The following is a 22,253-nucleotide window of genomic DNA, read 5'->3' as shown; positions in this document are numbered from 1 at the left end:
TTGCAGTTTTTTCATGTCCAAAACAATACAATTGTTTGCAGTATTAATTAAAAAAAACTGCAGTATTTTTTTGTAAGGGAAATTCTATGCTGGAAAGCCAACTGGCATTCAGAAGTTAAAATAGGGCAGCTAAAACATAAAAACATAACACTTTGGTTCACCACAAACCATTCTTACGATGAAAGGTATGACGTCAGAACCTGCAAGACTAACGAGAGACTAATGCTGCCTTCACACGCTATTACGGAAATGTCCTACTTCCCACTTCTGAAGTTGCGATTACGAGCTCATCACATTTAAATTTTGACTTGAGAGGGCATTCATGTCCAATTTTTTAAAGTCCCAGTGAACCGGAAGTTGCAACTGATTTTATTTCAGTGCCGTGACCAAGTTAAACGGAACAGAGGGCAGGGTTTTACTTCAGCGCTCCTCCATTCCAGACCGGAAGTTACTTTTGATTGAAGATTCGAAGAAGATTTTGATTAAAGATTACCACGGCAAACCATTTATTTTTTCTGTGTATTATCTTGCACGGATTAATTGTTCACCCTAAGACCTGTAATGTGTGCTAACAAAGTAAATAATTCGCTGCTGGTTCCTTCAAGATTTATCTATGGGGTTTTATAATGGGGATTTTTCCATTTATAAGTCAAATAAATACTACATAAAATCTAGTCCACCACCACAAAAAAAAAGAAAAAAAGAAAGAACATTCTGTCATAATTTACCCTCAAAAATAGATTTTTGAACAATATGTTAATGTTAGACAGTAGAAATACGTTTGGAATGACACGAGGGTATGTCAATTACGAAAGAATTTTCAATTTGCATGAACTGAGACATATTGGTAAGAAAATACCTATGAAAACAAACATAAACGATTTCATGTGCTTTACGGTTTTATCATAAATATTGTTTTAAAGCATGTTATTGCTGCCATCTAGTGTAAAACTGCCTACCGTGCAACACTGAAAAGCTTGATACTGTAAAACATTATATCAGCACAAAGTAACTGCATCTAACGAAAAAACAAAAAACATAAACTTAGCATTCGCCTCTCTCAAATTTCATATCATGAATAATAATAATAAAAAAAAAAAAAAAAAAAAAAAAATATATATATATATATATATATATATATATATATATATATATATATATATATATATATATATATATATATATATATATATATATATATATATATATATATATATATATAATTAACATTGTACTTTATAAGTAAATTAATTTAACATTCTTATTTAGTGGTAGGGACTTTTTATTTGAAATAAAACGTGTAACGGGTTTCCCGGATGTAACGTTAGGTGGGTCGGTCAGCTATTAAATACACAAATTGTTATATGCCGACAATATTGGATTCCGTGCCGCTGCTCTATTTTAAAACCTATACTTGTTGGTATTTGTGCAGTCTTTTATGCAGCATGGATTTGGATATTGATCGAGATGTGCGTGTTTCTGTAAAATGTAATTTGTTTGCAGAATGATTAGTTAACGGTAACGTACAGTTAGTCGTGCTCTCCACGCACATCAAGCGGTTAACATTAGGTCAGTTCAAGTCTCTTATTTGTTTGGTGCACTATTGCAAGTTAATTACCACATCTATTCGAGATTAGTTTACCCATAGCCCAAGAGCGCGATGAGATATGTGGGTTATTGAGACGCCGCTCCGCTCTCAGGCTACAGATACAGCAAATGAGTAAAGAAGATCAAGCTAGTCGTCTTTCAGAGCTGTTGTGTTGGTGCTGTGGATGAGTAAGGCTCAAAGATGTGTCAAGTTAACGTTAGTGGTAGTCTTCGTGTAAAGAAAAAACAGTGCAGGTAATGTTGGCTGATTCAGATGTGGTGGAGCTGCCCAGAGTCCTGTCATCAGTAACTGAGCAGGTGAGCTTTATGCTTTACCATGAGCCTGTTCAATGGCCAATAATAAGGATATGTATGCGAGTAACTACTTTAAAACACATGGTTATATAAATATAATTTTTGCATTCATGTGGTCAAACATTTTTTGACAAATGTTTAAACAATTTTCTACAAAAAAAATGTTTGGATATCTCTTAACGATAAGTGGTGTAGCCATACAATTCTAAGTCGTCATTAACAACATTTGTATTACATTTTAAATGAAGAAAAAAAAAAAAATGAAAAAAAAAAAAAAAAAAAAAAAAAAAAATATATATATATATATAGTATTATTAATTATATGTTTTATTATAAGCAGATCATTTTGAATGAAATAATTTATAAATGCAATAGTGAAAATTTTAATATTTGTTTTACAGGTTGTTTTTGATATTTTTTTAAAATAATAGTTCACACATTCTGACATTCTGTCATCGTGTACTTTCAAACCTGTATGACTTACTTTCTTCTGTGCAACTTAAAATAAGATATTTTGATTATCTTTGACTTGAAGTGTATTGACCAAAAAACACTTTACAATTTCCCAAATATCCTCTTATGTACCACAAAAAAAAATAAAAAATAAATGTAAAACAGGTTTGTAATGACTTGAGGATGCAAATGATGGCAGATGTTTAATATTTGGGTAAACCATCCCTTTCAAGTGAGAAGAGATGTTGCTGCTAGCGGGAGGGGATGTTATTTTGATTAAATATAACAAGGACACATTATAAAAGTATGTGCATAGAAAATCTTTTATAATAAATGCTGCGATATTCCATAAAAAAAATAAGAATTGACCATTTTGATTTCATGGTGACTTAAAAGTAAAACCTACTGCAATATTTAAATGGCAGGAGTGACAGAAGGAGGCTCCCCTCTCATGGATGTCTGCGGTAAGAACTCCAATCGCACAGCCCCAGTGAGCGAGGGGGGACCCAGGAGAGCTGATGTGCCCCTCTGCTCTCGGACCAATGGTTGGAGCTGGCCCCCGCACCCTTTCCAGCTCCTGGCCTGGCTGCTTTATCTCTACTTTGCTGTCACTGGCTTTGGTGTATTTGTGCCTCTTCTCCCCACACACTGGATCCCAGCTGGATATGTTGTATCCTTGTTTTAGAGTTTGTCATGTTGCCTGCAAAGAAGCTATTCCTGCTCATATCTGCATGTTGTTATTATTTTAAAGGTACCCTGGCTGTACCCTCCCTTGGAAGTTGGAACATTTTACAGCTCTGTGTGAATTATATACAGCCAGTCTGATCAAGTTATCAGTCTTTAACTCAGAGCTCAGTGTACAGGGATTACATTTGTCTGTTACCTCTTCATGCACCTGATGGCCGTCTCCATCGACCCTGCAGATTATAATGTCCGAGCAAAGAGTTATAAAGGACCCATGCCGGTGTTTGACCGAACCAAACATGCGCACGTCATCGAGAACTGTCACTGCTACCTCTGTGAAGTAGATGTGTAAGTACAGGCATGCTGGTATCTATTTCACTATTGCTATGTGGGTATGTATGTGTATAGACAATGAGAGAACCTCTTCCTAGATAGATTCAATGCATCTTTGCCCCTTTCACGCATATTTTACTACATCAATAAGCCACAATGGGCTGTTACAGTGATTATCACATGATGTTGTTTGGCGTGACCTTTAACCTCCTTAAGGCAAGACATTAACAAATAGATATATGACCATAGTTGATTGATAACATTAAGAATTGTTCAGAAAAGTTTAATGTTATATTTAAAAATAAAATTGAATGAGTCATTACCTAATTAAATATGCACTAATTTGCATTAATTTTCAAGAATAGAAATCTGAACGCCAGTTTCAAAATTGTTGTTTCATTTTCCAGTTAAACGTTTCTACAGAGGGGGTTTTGGATTTCTCTGTTTATCTCTCCATAAATATGAAAATACTGCTAGAAAACGATTTCCACAATAAAAAACATTTCCTCAATAAAATGTTGTAAAAATCAGGCAAATTATATATAACAAACCCCTCAGTATAAACCTTCAGAAAATGGATTGGAAAAAACTGTAGAGTTTGGTGTTAGTAAGTGCCGCTGAAGTGGAGATTTCTGGAATAAAAAAACATTTAGAGAAAAGGGCCTTAAAGATATGTATTGTAATTGAATTCCATATACTCAAAAAGATCAAGTACAATAAAAGCAACACTTAAAAGTGTATTTTGGCTGTAGTGTCTTGTAGTAAAATTAGTGTAGTGCACACCCTCTGTTTTTTTAACGTTATTTCTTTAACCTTAGTTCTTTATTAATATGACAGCAGTAGCGATATGATAAGAACAAGGGTGAAAACTACAATCAATCTTGTAAGTTTTAAATTGTAAATGACTTAACTACTGATTGGAGCACTTTCTGAAGCTGGCTGACTGTATAGATATATTGTGGTTAATTTGACAACTTATATTTAAGATTCAAGTGTAATTTGACAATAACTGACAGATAACTACTTTGCATCTGACAGACTGTCTGAGTAATGGAGTTTACATTGTTCTTCGTTTTATCATCTCCTTAATTAGTGTTTATTGGCAGATCCTGACATGCTAGGATCGCTCATGTTTGCATTGAATTGTGTCCAAATGTGCAACTTTTCAAGCAACTCTTCTATTCTGTCCCACAACATGTAAATTTGTACTTTACAGGGGCCCTAAATCAAAACACTGTAGTGCGTGTAATAAGTGTGTGGCAAGCTTCGACCACCACTGTCGATGGTTGAACAATTGTGTGGGCAGCAGAAACTACTGGTGAGTTGTTTTCACTTCCTCTTCTCTGTCTGTCAATGTGTAGGTTCATTTTCCACGTTCTGCCGTTTTCATGGATGGATATTTTAATTGTGTGAGTTTTCAAGGCAGTTCCTGTGTCAAAATGTTCAGAAAAAAGATAGTATTCAGATATAGCATTTTATAGTGTCACTATATCCAGTATGCTGACATGAAACATTTCATGATTGTATGACATATGTAATGTTTTCTCAAATGGAAGTCATAAAGCAATCATGAGATCAAGTGCTGTTGCTTAGCATCACATACAAACACTCTTTTAGTCTGTGAGTTTTATTTTCCCTGGCAGATGCTTACCAATGAATCAGCCGTGTTCTTCTTTGTTTCTTTTTTTTTTTTTGTTTAACCATGTTTTTTCATTAAATGACAATATGAATACATGTGCAGTCAGTGTGAACAAAGTTCTTATGACAACTTATGTATTATTATGTACAAGCGCATGACATCCACAGATTCACCTTTATGGACATGTATAAAATAGCATTTACTCTAAAAAAAATCTCTTTGAAGGCCTGAAAATTTATGTTTGTTTGTATTTCTCTTTCTATTTTTTTCTATTTGTGACAGGCTTTTTCTCAATAGTGTGATTTCTGCTCTCCTGGGGATTGTTTTGGTTGTAGTTATTGCCAGTTATATTTTTATAGAGTTCTTTTTGGACCCATCAAAGCTACGATCTGACAAGCACTTTCAACAGGGTAAGGTGGTGTGTGTTTTGAATGTACTAAAGTTGGACCCACTACACACAACAACATATAATACAGTACATTTTCACAGATAATGTGATATTTCTGTCCACGTGTCAAGGTGCTCATCCTATTTATTTATCTTTGTCTTTCTGTCTGCAGTAAGAAATGAGTCTGTGGTGTGGTTTGTGTTTCTGCCGGTGGCTCCAGTCACCACAGCCGGTCCAGCCATTCCCGCTCTAGCAGGGGTCACTATTGCTCTGGGCCTCCTGTCTGCACTCTTGCTGGGCCACTTACTCTGCTTCCACATATACCTCAGTGAGTACACTCATCTACATCACCTACCATTCAAAAGTTTGAGGTTTTATGTTTTTGAAAGAAGGCTTTTATCATCACCATGGCTGCATTTATTTGATCAAAATACTGTAAAACGGTAATGTTGTGAAATATTATTGGAATTTTAAATAACATGTTTTCTATTTTAATATAGTTTAAAAAGTAATTTATTCCTGTGTTGGCAAAGCTGCATTTTCAGGATCTATTATTCCAGTCTTAAGTGTCACATGGTTATTCAGAAGTCATTTGTATGCCGATTTGGTGCTAAATGAACATTTCTTATTATTATCAATATTGAAAACTGTTGATGAATTTGATGAATAGAATGATGAACATTATTTGAAATAGATTATTTGGAACAATGTCACTTTGGATCGATCAACCAATTCGTCCCTGCTGAATAAAAGCATTAATTTGGTCCAAAAACAAACAAACTTTTGAACAGTAATTCACACTTCTTTAATATTAACCAATGATTAAATTGCTATTAGACATATAGTGCACTCATTCTTCTATAGTGCATCAGTTCTAAGGAACTGAATGCAGCACACTTTAAAAGAAATATGCATATATTTGCATATTTCATTATAAATTTATCTAGAGATCGACCGATGTATCGGTTTCCAGATATTTAAGCATTTTTTCATAAACGGGTATCGGTTTTGTAATATCGGATTCACCAGTAAATGGCGTTTTGAGAATTGCGTACAAGCCCGCCATTAAAGAACTGGGTCTGAGGAGAGATGAGTCTAGCCTGGCTCCGCCCTCCTACGTACTTTCGCTCAATTTCCATTTTCCTTCAGTACTCCGTCTGGGTATATGCTCTGGTTTTCTCCGGTCAAATTTTAACTGGTCCAATAAGCGAACAGTGGGAGTGGCTGAGAACGATGACGATGTTGTGCGCAAGTTTGAGATGACATACGTCACGACCAAACGTTAGTAATTGGTTATGGCAGATCCAGAGTGGCTCTGGGCAGATCCAATAGTTTTAAACTTCAACAGAGTACCCGCCTTCAAGGAAGTAAACGCTTGTCAATGGAGAGTGGCCAGACTCTCTGTATAAATGAAATGTACGAGAGTAGGACCAGGCTAAGATGAGTAAACAACGGTGTTCAAAGGTCAAATAACTTGCATCCTTTAAAGGGTTAGTTCACCCAAAAATGAAAATTCTGTCATTAATTACTCACCCTCATGTCGTTCGACACCTGTAAGACCTCCGTTCATATTCGGAACACAAATGAAGATATTTTTGTTGAAAGCTGATGGCTGAGAAAGGCTTCAGATAGGCCTCCATTGGCATTCAGTACATTTACACTCCCAAGACGCATAAAAGGCACTTAAAACGTCGTTACAAAGTCCATCTCACCACAGTGGCTCTACAATAATTTTACGATGCGACGACAATAGTTTTTGTGCGCAAAAAAAAAATCAAAATAACACCTTTATCCAACTTGTTCTTGTCTTCCGTGTGTGCCTCCACGACGCATGCGCGAGAAAATGACGTAGCGCCGGGGTTCGGGAATCCATGAAATGCACACTTTAGTCCGATTTTGAGAACTACGCCGATACCTAAAGCACGATCAATGTAGAATTCAACAGCTTAGATATGCGCGTCTTCCTCTGCTTGTAAACAAATCGCTTCTGGGTCATGTGTCCGAACGCCGGATATGCGTCATATTCTCGCGCATGCGTCGTGGAGGCACACACGGAAGACAAGAACAAGTTGGATAAAGGTGTTATTTTGATTTTTTTTTGTGCACAAAAACTATTGTCGTCGCATCGTAAAATTATTGTAGAGTCACTGGGGTGAGATGGACTTTGTAACGACGTTTTAAGTGCCTTTTATGGGTCTTGGGAGTGTAAATGTACAGAATGCCAATGGAGGCCTATCTGAAGCCTTCCCAGCCATCAGCTTTCAACAAAAATATCTTCATTTGTGTTCCGAATATGAACGGAGGTCTTACAGGTGTCGAACGACATGAGGGTGAGTAATTAATGACAGAATTTTCATTTTTGGGTGAACTAACCCTTTAAGTAACAAACTTTATTTAACATAACAGCCAGTGATGCACAAATAAGATGTATGTAGGTTTTGTAGTTTAAACTTGCCGCTAAAAATAGAGACAAACTCGAGGAGTCACATAATCCATCATTTCCCAATAAAGACATAACTTTACATGAATTTAATAAAACAACAATTAATGAGAGCATGTTGAAAATAAAAGCGCTGAATTTATTTCTCTCTCTGTGGTCTATGCTCATCTCGTGAAGTCGCGTTCAGCCGTTCAACTCACCAGGTTGTTCCTCCAGCATAGCCACCGTATGTAACTTTTAACAAGACCCACTCATTTAAAACTCCTTAAATTATATTAACGTCTGCTATATAACATTTATACTATATATTAAACATCTAAATAATTACAGCTCTGAATAAAATGAATTACTAGGTCCATCTCTGCGAGAGACGTTCTGTGTAAACGCATATATGAAAACAGCGCTCTGTCATCAGCAGGTAGCTATTTCATAATCTAAGCCGACAAAAACATTATAAATAATTATGATGTGCCAGATGAGATGGACTCTGTAATAGCGATGATGTATTTGCTGTTTTGTTTATTTTTCTGACAATGTTTGCGTATTCCAGAGCGTTCCATTCTCTTCACTCTTTAGTCTTTAAAACAACACATAAAGCTTTTAAAACTGTAGTTTAAAGCGAATGCTTATATTTATGGGGAGTTGATAGACTCTCTCATTTATTTATGTTCTCCATTTGAAAACATTAGACTTTGTTAATGTATTTAGCCTGTTGTTAATACTGTTGTTATAAATAAAAAGATGCACCAGCAGTAATGTTAAAAAGACTTTACTTGCACTGTATTTAAAAATACACTCTTTCAGACTATATTGATGTAGAAGTGTGTTTTGTTTTGTATGGAAGAGGGGAGTGAAATTGCAAAAATTACGGTGTTTAAAAAGCGTTAAATAAAACGGTTTGTTCAGTGCTGTTGCTATAATTGTAAAAAACAGAAATGGCACAATAAATAAATATTGGTTCTATATATCGGTTATCAGGCACATAAACATGCCAATAATGGTTATAAAAATCAATATCGGTCGATCTCTAAATATATCCTTATAGTGTTGTTTACTGAAGCTAAATATGAATATATCCTTTTGAGCTGTACCAAGAAGTGCAGGTGTATTCCCCTGATGTCTGGAATAAGCAGGTTAATATCTGCTCCATGCCAACAGTTTGATTTGGGCTCAGGCTTTGGTGAAGTCTTAATTCTTCTGCGTTAGAGAGACCACAGTTTGATTTCCACAAAAGAGTTTGGGTCACTCACCACCGTATGCTGCCTACTTTCATCTCAGGCAGATCTGTCTAGCTTAGTGCCAGCCTTAGTAACCATAACAACGAAACACCACAGGCAAGATCAGTTAATTTTCTGAAGCCTCGCCGACAAAGACAGTCACCCTCTAGTCAGTTTTGTTGCGTTGATTGTTATTCTAATTAAACATTTTCCTCTGTCGGTTTGAGCACACCGAGGTAGAGCTGCATCTGGCTGAACCGAATAAAAAAAACAATAGCAGAAACATGAACAGAGAAAAAGATAGGCATTGAAATTATGTGCATTATATGGAGCCTAGTTATGCATGAGCGACATCTCACTGTGTGCCACAAGGGGGCATTCCTAGGAAATCTAGTGGCAGTAGAACTTTGTTCATATCTTTTTATCCAACCCATTTGTGAGATCAAATCAGAAATAAACATCCACATCTACACTTCAGGTTTTCTTTTCCACCTTTTGCCTAACTATATGAATAATATGGAGATATGTTTCCTATCCTGAATGATGAATGTGATGTGTATGGGTGATATGAAAGAAGACATTTTGTGTCAGATTCTCTGCCTCATTCTCTCCCTCTCATTCTCTTCTTCAGTGTGGAACAGACTTAGCACATATGAGTATATTGTGCGACAGCGGCATCGGCAAGAGGCCAAAGATTCTAGAAAGCCTCCTCCAGAAAATGAATCTGGGATTCCCAAGATTAATCTTATCAAGGTACAACACAGACAAACATAAGCACTTTTTTTTAGCACAGCTAACAATGGTTATTTACAGTTTGATGTACTACACATTTCTTTTTTGTGTAAAATGTTTTACACTTGTGTAAATAGCATACTAAGTGAAAATAGTAATATATTCTTTTTACACTATATAAAAGTAGTAGTTCTTTGAAATATGTGTTAATAGTAATTAGATGCTATTTATACTTTATTTTGACAGGGACACACTATTTGCACCTCAGTATTGTTGTACATTAACAAGATGCAATAATAACAGTGTAAATGATTATATTTATTAAAATTATTAAATGGATGCCGCCTTAATGGGCCAATCAAAGCCCTCCCTACACCTACCCCTAACCTTACCCAATAAATAATTGTATTATTATTAAACATTTCGTTAGGCACTTTATTTCCACTTTTACAACATTTTCTTATGTTTTATTGAAATTAAAAATGCCTTTCCGATGTGATATGTGATGGGAAAAGGGAGAAGGGCGAGCTCGGCAAAAGCCGGATTCGAACCTGGGTCGATTGCATCAAAACCTGGTTCCACGAGCCTTACGCTCTACTGACTACGCCACTGAAGACATTAAAATATGCACATCTTTTTAAAATCCTGTTAGGCCCAACTAGGCATTGTTTGACAGAGCTAGTGTGAATAGCACTTGCCAACAAGGTATGCTATTTGCACTTGGTGTAAATAGATAAATCTTTTTGATAAAGTAATATTTGTTTCCACCCACATAAAACCAAATGTAACAATTTGCTACTCTATTTAGCAGATTAATTTATAATCCGATGTCACATGACCATTTTGTTGATAGGCCACTGAAAACAATGTTGGCTCTCAACAGATGTATTCTCCACCTATTGTTTTTATGTGATTATATATTAATATTTGGTGCATGCATCAAATGCACAGGTTTAAGGAACAGAGGTATGCTGATGTTTAATTAAATTAATTCGGTACTAAAGCATTTTTTGGGATAGTCTGTTAGTTGTATTGTTGTTTTTTTATTATGTAAATTATCCATTCAAAAATTTGGGGACAGTAAGTACTTTGGCCCCACTTTATATTAGGTGGCCTTAAGTACTATGTACTTACATCAAAAAATAAGTACAATGTACTTACTGTGTTCAAATTGTATTGCAAACACTTTTGCTGATATTGAGGTGGGATACGGGTAGGGTTAGGGACAGGTGTGGTGGTATGGGTAAGTTTAAGGGTAGGGTTAGGTGTCAAATGTGTAATTACAAATGTAACTACAGAAATTAATTACAGATGTAATTACATGCAGGTATTTTTAAAAATGTAAGTACGATGTAAAAACATGTATGTACACAATAAGTGCATTGTATTAAATGATTAACTAAAATGTTAGTACATAGTAGTTAAGGCCACCTAATATAAAGTGGGTCCAGTATTTTTTTTTTTTTCAGCAAGGATGAATTAAATTGAACTGAAGTGACCGTAAATACATTTATATTGTTACAAAAATTCCTGAAAATGAACAAAAAGGAATCCTGAAAAAATTGTAATGGTTTCAATTGTTTTAAATATTGATAATATGTTTCTTGAGCACCAAATCAGCATACTACTATAATAGTAATTCACTATTGCATTTAAAAATATATATTAAAATAGTAAACAGTGCAATAATAATTATTTTTTATCAAATAAAGCAGCCTTGGTGAGTATAAAATACTTCTTTCTAGAACATTAAAATTCTTACTGACCCCAAAATTTTGAATGGTAGTGTATGTATTAAAATATTGCCACGACTCCACACGTCCTAAATAACATTCCATAGGGGTTTAGTTTTCCCTATGTAGGCTTGTAGATTTGAATACTGAAAACAGAGCTGTGTTGTCCACATATGTAATCTTCAGGGCGGATAGCTCATGGCAACTTAATTGTTGTAACAACCAGGTTGTTAAAACAACCTAGTGTGGGGACGAAATCATCTGCGCAGTTGCTTCTCAGAGCAATTAACACATTCCCAGGAAAACTACTCCACCATGCTACTGCCAAATCCTCACAGGGGCGGCACATTGAGCTCACACTGAACTATAGGAAATGAGCGCACACCATTAGTTCACTTCCTGCCACAGAACGCATGATGTGTGTTCTGAGGACAGTGTGACTCTGCCATGATAGACATTAGCACTGTACTTTAAATATAACACTGTAAGCAGGCATGACAGTAACATGTTGCTCTTTGACTGACTATACAACAAAATATTCTGGAATTTATGTACTGCTCCAGGGGCTTGATTAATTGCGAAATTTAATAATATTTATTTATTAAATAATATTTTATCAATTTCATATGCATATGTATGCTGCCATTTAAAAGTTTTTTTTTTTAAATAAATTAAGACTTTGATTCAATAAGTATGCACTAAACTTGTAAATACGTCACTTTTGAACTTTTTATTCTTAAATGAAACCTGAATTTTTTTTTCAACATTTATGAAATGTTACTGAATCAGCATATTGGAAAGATTTCTGAAGGATCATTTATTCGTTTCCATAACATGAATAAATTACATATATTCAAATAGAAACTATTTGAAATTATTTGTAATTGTAATAATATTTAACTATATTACTGTTTTTGGCCTTGGTGAGCCTATGATACTTGCCAACCCCAAAATTTGTATCTGTAGTGTACATATTAAAATTAAGTATGTAACAAACAATATAGCTTTTTACAATTTTAAATCTATGCCATTTTGCAAGAATCTCTTACCTAGACAGGCTGGGTTTGTAGTATGTGTGCTTTCCAGAAGGGTTATGCAAGTTGACCCCAGCCTTAACTGAGAAGTGTGCATGTGACTTCACTGTTCCTCAAGAACTGTTTGCCTTGGCTCGTTATGTAAATTGTTGTGTTGGGCAGGGCTACCATTTCTGTAATCATGCATGTTGCCACATACACAAGCACACGTGCCATCGGTATCCCACACCCATAAGGCACACAAACTTGCACATACACTCTTAGATTCTACGCTCCTGTTCTCAAAATGAAAAAAATGTGGCATTGGATTCAGCTAGTTTGAGCAAATATAGGTACATGCGGTTCATAATTTTTTTCCCCTGGTAACACTTTACAATAAGGTTGTATTAGTTAACATTAGTTAATGCATTAGTTAACATGAACTAACCATGAACAACACCTCTGTTCAGCATTAGTTCATCTTTGTTAATGTTAGTTCATAAAAATCCAGCTGTTCAAGGTTTGTTCATGTTAGTTCACAGTGCATTAACTAATGTTAACAAGATTTTAATAGTGCAATAAGTAAATGTTGAAATTAACATTAACAAAGATAAATAAATGTTTTATAAGTGCAGTTCATTATTAGTTCATGTTAACTAATGAGTGTTACCTATGACGCTTTTTTACTGTACCAACTAATGTTTCATGTCGGACAACTGTTTATTTTCAAAGCAATAGTAATGTATCTCTGTCTCTGATGTGGCTGTTTTCTCTCTCACCATTATTTTATTTCCATCATTGTTTTGCTGCAGCAGCAGGTCAGTTATAGTGGGACACTTGGCTACACCAACCCTGAGATGGAGGTAGAGGATCCAACCACCATGAGCACCCAAGAAGGAACAGCGTAAGTTTTGGCAGTTAGATTAATAAAATGTGATAACTTACTTAAAAATATCACCTAAATGTTTAACCTAAAAATCTGGTGAGACTGTGATGCTTACATTAATTGCATTAAAAGGTACACTAAAATAAAACTAATGACATGGCCCAGTGACTAAGGGCTAATGCTACGTGCACTACCGTTCAAAAGTTTGGGGTAATTATTTATTCATTTAAAGTGCTTCTTTTTGGTTTTATTAAAGTATTAATTTGCTTAAATTAATACTTTTATTCAGAAAGGAAACATTCAATTGATCAAAAGTGACGGTAAAGACATTTAAATTGTTACAAAAAAAATCTTTCAAAGAAATGCTGTTCTTTTGAACTTTCTAATCAACAAATAATCAGGAAAAAATGTATCACAAGAATTAAGCTGCACAATCATTTACAACCGTGATAATAAAATTAAATGTTTCTTGAGCAGTAAATCGATTGGCATATTAGAATGATTTATGAAGGATCATGTGACACTTAGACTGGAGTAATAATGCTGAAAATTCAGCTTTGCCATCAGAAGAGTAAATTACATTTTAAAATCTATTACAATTGAAAACAGTCATTGTATTATAATAAATGTAATCATATTTCACAGCGTTACTGTTTTGTTTTTTTACCCTGTTTGATCAAATAAATACAGCCTTGGTGATCATTAGAGACTTCTTTTAAAAAAAGAACTTCCAAACTTTTGAACAGACGTGTATATTATGAGACGTGTTAAAATGTGGCCAAACAGCAAGCGAGTAAATGTCACTGACTTTGCTGAACACTGTGAAGAAATAATTGAACAGAAAAATAGTCTCCTGTTCACACAAGACTTGGCTTTCTATCCTCTTTACTATTGCCGGCATTAATGTCTTGAGTCCAGCCAAATCGGTGTTACTCTGCACATTTTCTTCTAATAGTGGCTTAAGGGGATGATTGATTCCCATAACAGTGAAAATAAAAATAATCTCATTTATTTTATTGGCCAATTATGGTATCATGTCAGTCCTCTGAGAACTCAGCTGGAAGGGAATGAAGGATATTAATGCTTTTGTGGAGCAGTTCAAGTTTGAGCAAGAGGATCAGTTGCAGATTAAAGAATTTTTACTTTTGTGTTTTTTATATCTGTATGGACTAATCCGTTAGTTCCTTATACATCAGTTTGCTTTTTTTTATTTTTACTTGAGAAAGCCCTGTGAACCGAGTGTTTGTTATATATTCAAATTCTCATGGTCCTAACTGGACCAGTTCTGCAGAAGCAGTTACTGGGATCTGTTTTGCTCATGTCAAATTGCGTAATAAGAAACAGTCACAAATGTCATAATGCTACAGTAATTACATTGTCATAGTGGCAAAATTGTTTCCAATGACATTTTAAATCCCAGGTTATTATACATTAAAGGCTTCACAGTTAAATTGTAATCTCTATTCAGTAACAATTATTGAGACTATAACAGTCTGTTCAATAAACATTATTGCTAAAGAAGCTCAGAGCTTTAACTGTAAAATGTATAAAATATTACTGTTGGACATTTAATGGTGCTCCTGAGCCATGAAGTTATTGATGCATCTGTTCTGATGCGAAAACCTTCTTGTTAGCTGGAGTGTCTGGAATAGGTAGAAGGAACAATGACATGGAGCTAAAGAGAAGGGTGGATATGTGATTGCATGTGGACGTCAGCCAACAGTGGTTAAGCAGTACTGTGATCTTACTGGCCGACAGTCATGCTGAGTGATCAGTGATTCCATAGAATTTGGAAATGGTTCGTCGCTGCGTTTTGTCATTGGCTCTTTCCACTTTTAGCAATCATAACAAATGATCATAGCGAACAGTGGACCTGTAGTCTTTTGAAGACATTGTATGTGGTATAACATTTGAAGTAATAAATGTCACTGTAGAAATCTTTGTGTACAATAGATTTGAGTAATGTGTGCGTCTCTCTGCAGGCGTTACGGCAACGGCCGGGTCAGAAGCTCGTCTGAGCACATGGGCGAAGAAGAGCTCCTCCCTGCTGTCTTAACTGAGCATAAAGCATCACCTCACCCGCACAAACACACACAGGTGTGACTCGCCACAACCACCAGACACACAAAAATGATGTTATATTAATTTCAGGGAGTAATTACACAACCATTGGCCTGTACACTCTACTGAAGTTGTAACCTCTTTCTGCCTCAATATGTACTAATATCATTCAATTAATTTTCATAGAAAAAAAAGAGGAAAGTGCGCAAACTTGCAGCTGAGGTAAACAGTGACAGGTCCATTGACACCAGCACCAACAAAGGCATGCCAAAGACTCCTACTGAGCAGGGTAAGACAAACATGCACAATCAGCTGCTTACTGTAATATTTCATTGATTTACATGACCGTTCAAAAGTTTGGGGTCGGTATCATATTCTTATGTTTTTTAAAGAAGTCTCTTATGCTCACCAGGGGTGAAAGTTCAAAAGAATAGCATTAATTTGAAATAGACATGTTTTGCAACTTGGGGCCCTATTTTAATGGTCTGAACGCAAGGTCTGAATCTCATGGCGCAGGTGCACTTAGGGCATGTCCGAATCCACTTTTGCTAGTTTAACAACGGAAAATACGGTCTGCGCGACAGGCGCATGGTCCAAAAGGGTTGTACCTAGTCTCTTAATGAGTCATGGTTCTGTTTTGGGCGTAACATGCAATAAACCAATCAGAGTCTCATCTCCCTTTCCTTTCAAAGCCTGTTGTGCTTGCACCATGGCGAATTTGCAAGCAGAAAAGACTGAACACTCCTCCAGAGAGGAATCCTTTAATTTTTTATATTTAAAAATGTTTGTGTGCTGCTCTCTGTGTGTGTAACAAGCAGAGTGTACGCATGTTGTGCACCCGCCTATTACTAGGCGCACATTACTAACGCACCCTTTAAATATCACAAAAAACACTTTGCTATTGACTTTAGACCAGGTTTTTGTTGGTCAATGGCGCAGTGTATTTCAGTTGCCACAAAATAGCAATGCGCCAACAATGCACCTGAACACACCTCATTTTCAGACCAGCACACCCATGAGTGAACAGATGGGCTCAAATGCATTTGCTATTTAAAAAACATGGCGCTGGACATGAAAATGATAATTGCGTCAGGCTGAAACTAGTAAAAAACACTTGCGACATGCGCTTGGCTTCACATTGCGCCAGGTGTATGATAGGGCCCAATGTCTTTGCTGTCACTTTTAATTAATTTCATCTGCTGAATAAAAGTATTATTTTAAAAAGAATAATTAATTAAAAAGTATAAATTTCTTTTAAAATGTTTAAATATATAATATGTAATAAAGATATTTAATATCTTACTTGCCCTAAACTTTTGAACTGTAGTGTACATTTATTCATTTAGCAAGCAGTTCTCTCCAAAGCAACTTACAAATGAGGAATACAACAAAGTGATTCATCCTTGGACATGCCAAGTGCTGTAAAATGCGATGCAGAATAGAGAGGAGAATAAGAAATGGTGAAAGTAAGTTTAGTCTGGACTGATCTAGTTAAAACATCAAATTTATTATGCAATTATTAAAGCATACAGGGCTCCAGACAAAAAAAATAAACTGTAGAACCATTGACTCCTATAAGGGAAAAAAATAGATGCCAAAAGTTCCACAAAAAATAAATGGGTTTTAATTTCGTCATGTGTTGTCACGTCTGCCCTCCTTTTACAGCATCAGCATTTTCATCCTTGTGGATGTCCTGGGAACTAAGATTCACTTAAAGCAGGAACTGAATTGCTTTTCCATCTTGAGAACTACATTCAGTCACAAAAAGAATCGTTCTTTACACAGAATCTGAACCAGTGTCACAGACCATAATAATGTCCGCATCACTTTGCCAATGAGTATAGTTTGGCAGCTCTTCACATGCAATTATATGGGCGGTGTTTAATTAAATTTTTAGCTCCTTCCATTCTCTCATGTAGACAACAGGTTAAGTACAAATATAAAGATTAGTGCATATAGTGCATGATACACTCACCTAAAGGATTATTAGGAACACCATACTAATACTGTGTTTGACCCCCTTTCGGCTTCAGAACTGCCTTAATTCTACGTGGCATTGATTCAACAAGGTGCTAAAAGCATTCTTTAGAAATGTTGGCCCATATTGATAGGATAGCATCTAGCAGTTGATGGAGATTTGTGGGATGCACATCCAGGGCACGAAGCTCCCGTTCCACCACATCCCAAAGATGCTTTATTGGGTTGAGATCTGGTGACTGCGGGGGCCATTTTAGTACAGTGAACTCATTGTCATGTTCAAGAAACCAATTTGAAATGATTGGAGCTTTGTGACATGGTGCATTATCCTGCTGGAAGTATCCATCAGAGGATGGGTACATGGTGGTCATAAAGGGATGGACATGATCCGAAACAATGCTCAGGTAGGCCGTGGCATTTAAACGATGCCCAATTGGCACTAAGGGGCCTGAAGTGTGCCAAGAAAACATCCCCCACACCATTACACCACCACCACTAGCCTGCACAGTGGTAACAAGGCATGATGGATCCATGTTCTCATTCTGTTTACGCCAAATTCTGACTCTACCATCTGAATGTCTCAACAGAAATCGAGACTCATCAGACCAGGCAACATTTTTCCAGTCTTCAACTGTCCAATTTTGGTGAGCTTGTGCAAATTGTAGCCTCTTTTTCCTATTTGTAATGGAGATGAGTGGTACCCGGTGGGGTCTTCTGCTGTTGTAGCCCATCCGCTTCAAGGTTGTGTGTGTTGTGGCTTCACAAATGCTTTGCTGCATACCTCGGTTGTAACGAGTGATTATTTCAGTCAAAGTTGCTCTTCTGTCAGCTTGAATCAGTCGGCCCATTCTCCTCTGACCTCTAGCATCAACAAGGCATTTTCGCCCACAGGACTGCCGCATACTGGATGTTTTTCACTTTTCACACCATTCTTTGTAAACCCTAGAAATGGTTGTGCGTAAAAATCCCAGTAACTGAGCAGATCGTGAAATACTCAGACCGGCCCGTCTGGCACCAACAACCATGCCACGCTCAAAATTGCTTAAATCACCTTTCTTTCCCATTCTGACATTCAGTTTGGAGTTCAGGAGATTGTCTTGACCAGGACCACACCCCTAAATGCATTGAAGCAACTGCCATGTGATTGTTTGATTAGATAATTGCATTAATGAGAAATGGAACAGGTGTTCCTAATAATCCTTTAGGTGAGTGTATAGTGATATGCACTGCACATATTTAGCAAAAATGCTTTTTTCTATAGCTATTTTTCTAGCTGACTGACGAGTTTATGAACATTGAGGTCTTTTCTGAGTTAAATTTGACGTTACATGAAACGATTTACAAGCTCTTTCCAAGGTCGAAATGCTGATTGAGCGATCTGTCAGGCCACATTAAAGAGCGCCAAAACGACATTCATTGCTTGTATTTCGTGATCAAATTAACAAACACGTTAAAAGTGACATATTAAAGGTGACAATTAAGTGCAAATCTTACTTCGATTATGACTGCCCTACAAAAAATGTTAAGTTCAGGCAGTAACAGAAAACGGCAAAGATTAAAAGATGTTGAGGATAAGAATCCATATCGGTATCACTTGAAAACGAGAATTGTTAATGATTATTTCGCTTCCACACAACTGACATGTTTATCTGTTGTAGTTTATCCACGTTGTGTGCACGACGACACTGCCTTTCTGCACTTTTACAGTAGGCCTAACCTACTTGGATGTTCATTCGATGACACGTCTCCGTCGCTTTCTATCTCTCTCATGCTGGCACAATCGTCAGTGTTGTTGCTCGATAGAGATTTGAAAAAGCCCGATATTTTAGTTTTGACACACGTTTCTGACATGGAAAGCTGAACCTCGCTTTCTCAGTTCGTTTTTTGATGCGCGAACAAAGTGAGTTTTTTTTTTTTTCACTGCAACTTTGCTGCGTGTCGTCTCATTTTATTACCTCAACACAACAAAAGATGTGATGTGCTACTCATCACAGAACATGCCGGTAAAAAGGCATGCAATTTCTTAATCATAACATGTTAATTTATATGGTCACCAGTGGCGATCTCGGCAAAGATATCACTCGCAAATTTATATTTTTGGTCGACCGTTTTACTCACAGTCTGGAGCCCTGAGCATATGTATTAGAATTTTATAGCAATCATTTATATATTAACATTTTGTTTATACTCACAAATACAGATAAAATGTACAGGCCTGCAACATATTAGCAGCATATCACACATTAAACATCAAGACTAAGATAGAAAGTTGACTAATCCTAACAGTGCCCCACTGGTTTAGGAGATTAGTAAATTATGGAAGACGTTGCTATGTTATGATATTAAATAGCTTTGTAGATCTGCATCACTGAACAACACCCTGTTTGCTTTAGATGGGAGTATTGTTCTAAGATAAAACTATATTATGAAAGTTGAAACCTGCTAACCGAGCAGTTGTCTTTACCTGATGTATAACTTTATTTTAGCTTCCAGTGCATTGTTCAGTTGTATTTAGTGTTTGAATTGTTCTGTGGCCTTAAATGGCCTGTGTGCCTTTTTCATATGTTTGATCTAGTGTTTATTGAAGCCTATTTCTGCCACATAAGAAAAAATGAATCATATTTATGACTTAAGGTAAAAAAACAACATAATTGACAACCAAGATGGTCATTATGACAAATAGTTATGATTTTATATTATCATAATTTGACTTTTGAGAACTTTTCATGTGATAATTATATCACAGACTTTTATGTCATGGCATATAATTGAATCATCATGATTTATATCATAATTATGACTTTTTGTCTCATAAGTTCTTTTTATGTCATGATTTATAATTTATCAGATCTTGTTTTTTTTCTTATGTGGTGGAAATGGGCTTCCATAAATAAGCTGCATAGCCACTTTGTAGCACGTAGTTTCCCATTAAAATCTTGTTAAAATGGCCTTTAATTGAATAGATTAGGTAATAATTGTAGCAAACGGTACTTTTCTACAAAATCTATATGCTGTTGTTCAGTGGTCTTAATATTGGCGAAAACAGTGTGTGAGTAGTTACCTTTGTGATCTGTGTCTGTGCTTTACAACAAATAGAGTCCTCTGTAGCTGCTGCCACTGTGTCCTCCTCTCTTGGTCAACGCTTACCCTTCCCAGCATTTCCACTGCGGGCCTCCCTCCCCCCTCTTGCACCCGTACAAGCTGCTGGCCCCCCTGCTGAGTATCATTCTGACTCTGCAGAATCTCTGGAGGAGATCCCTGTAGCTATGGCTCGGCTTGGCAGCGCAGCCCTGGCCGGAGCTCCGACCCCCACCTGCACTACTACTGCTGCTGCCACCAGCTATTCCTCTTCTCTCCAGTGTGCTTTGCCTTCCACAGCAGTCAGACAAGCTTTACCCTCCCCTCAGCCCAGGACCAAGAGGAAAGCGGCCGTTCGTAAAGCTGCAGAGCAAAGGTTTGAGATGGTGTCTCATAATCCATCTATGTTCGTGACTCGCGGAAGCGGGGAGCCTGCCATGCCCCAAAAGGGCATTATCACAGAGGAAAGTCCCTGTGTGGTGAAACGCAAACAGACAGGTAAAAAGAGGAGTATGGAGGACACAAAGCCCAACTCCAGATTAGGAACCCCGAAGGTGTAGAGATTACCACATTACAGAGACACATCACTACTAGTCAGGACTCATCGGCACTTGGTCGGTCTTGTTTTGCCATTTAAAATGGTACGATCCGATAACTGATGTAGCACTCAGAACCTGATGCAACCTATGCAAACACCACTGAATGTCAGCAATATGGATTTTGTTGTCTGACCTTTTGCTGGACAAAACATCTAATGCTGGTTGTCATTGGTCAGTGTAATTTGGTCATTCCAAACGCCTCATATTAAATAAAGTTGCAATATGATCAATATCACTTATACAAATATTTATTCATGAAATTGTGGTAAAAGTTGATAATGGATTGAAGCCTTGGACATGGGCCCTCAACATATTAATGAATCTTTTGAGGAAACCAAGACACTATATACATTTATTTAGCCTTTTATCAATTCCAGTACATTTCACTATGACTTTGTTGTAGCATTGCACAAACATGTTTTTTAAATACTTCATGCAGTGCTGCCATTATTAACTATTTATTTATATATGTTAAATGCCAAAGTTTTAGTTTTCTATGATGAAACACGCATGACCACTGATTTTCATTTTCAGGGTTTTTTAGTCCATGTGTATGTTTATTGTATATTAAGTTACTTTATTTTTAAATTATTATTGTTGTTATTAATTGTTGCATTTCCTTTTTGTTGTTTTTATAAGCTTTATATATGTCTGGTTGTTTGAATCCGACCCAGTTGTGTTTGTGTGAACTTGAGTTATGCACTACAGAATGTACTTCTAGTGGTATTTGAATCTAATGTCATGAATGTTTTCTGTTATCACACGTTTAGTACTTACTCAAGTGCTTTAGTCACTCTCTAAATGAACATCTTATATTAAGCAGTGCCACATGATGTTGGCCCTTATGAGTGTAATCCACTCCCTCCATCTCAAATGCTGCTCAAACAACCCACTTACACATTAATGTTCAATCTGTGAATGGAAACATTCTTTGTACATGATGTTTTGGGTAGAGGGAGTGGCTGAATGATGGCCTGATGGGGAAGCAATATGTTTTTTCTTTTCTTTATTTAAATCAAATAAAATCAATTTCTTTTTAACTGTTTTCCTAGACACTATTTGTTTAGAGTTTTCAATGGTTTTAATATTATCTGTTTTTTTTATTTTCATTTATTTAC

At 36.2% G+C, this 22,253-nt stretch overlaps 1 protein-coding gene across 2 annotated transcripts; it reads left to right on the top strand.

Annotated features, from left to right (window-relative positions):
- Window positions 1–1,305: 1,305 nt before the first annotated feature.
- zdhhc1 (zDHHC palmitoyltransferase 1) lies at window positions 1,306–22,175 on the top strand. 2 transcript variants are annotated; one of them, XM_079842942.1, is made up of 11 exons: window positions 1,306–1,905; window positions 2,781–3,025; window positions 3,212–3,387; window positions 4,589–4,690; window positions 5,294–5,421; window positions 5,572–5,727; window positions 9,688–9,809; window positions 13,350–13,438; window positions 15,403–15,517; window positions 15,668–15,770; window positions 20,555–22,175. In XM_079842942.1, the coding sequence occupies exons 2-11, from the start codon at window positions 2,807–2,809 to the stop codon at window positions 21,094–21,096; spliced, it is 1,752 nt and encodes a 583-aa protein (XP_079699068.1). In that variant the 5' UTR covers window positions 1,306–1,905; window positions 2,781–2,806; the 3' UTR covers window positions 21,097–22,175. The 2 variants fall into 2 exon arrangements, with proteins under 2 accessions (XP_079699068.1, XP_079699067.1); XM_079842941.1 differs by having other exon boundaries at window positions 13,347–13,438.
- Window positions 22,176–22,253: the final 78 nt, after the last annotated feature.

This window comes from Gobio gobio (genome assembly GCF_949357685.1).
Source record: "Gobio gobio genome assembly, chromosome: 2".
Lineage (NCBI taxonomy): Eukaryota > Metazoa > Chordata > Actinopteri > Cypriniformes > Gobionidae > Gobio > Gobio gobio.
The sequence above is the reverse complement of the archived record's forward strand: the minus strand, read 5'-3'. Positions and strand labels throughout refer to the sequence as shown.

Bases quoted from the DNA above. Each gene is read 5' to 3' on its own strand.
- zdhhc1 (XM_079842941.1), top strand. From the start codon at position 2,807: ATGGATGTCTGCGGTAAGAACTCCAATCGCACAGCCCCAGTGAGCGAG. The intron at 5,728-9,687 runs GTGAGTACACTC...TCTCTTCTTCAG, and splicing joins CTGCTTCCACATATACCTCA to TGTGGAACAGACTTAGCACA. The intron at 13,439-15,402 runs GTAAGTTTTGGC...GTCTCTCTGCAG, and splicing joins AGCACCCAAGAAGGAACAGC to GCGTTACGGCAACGGCCGGG.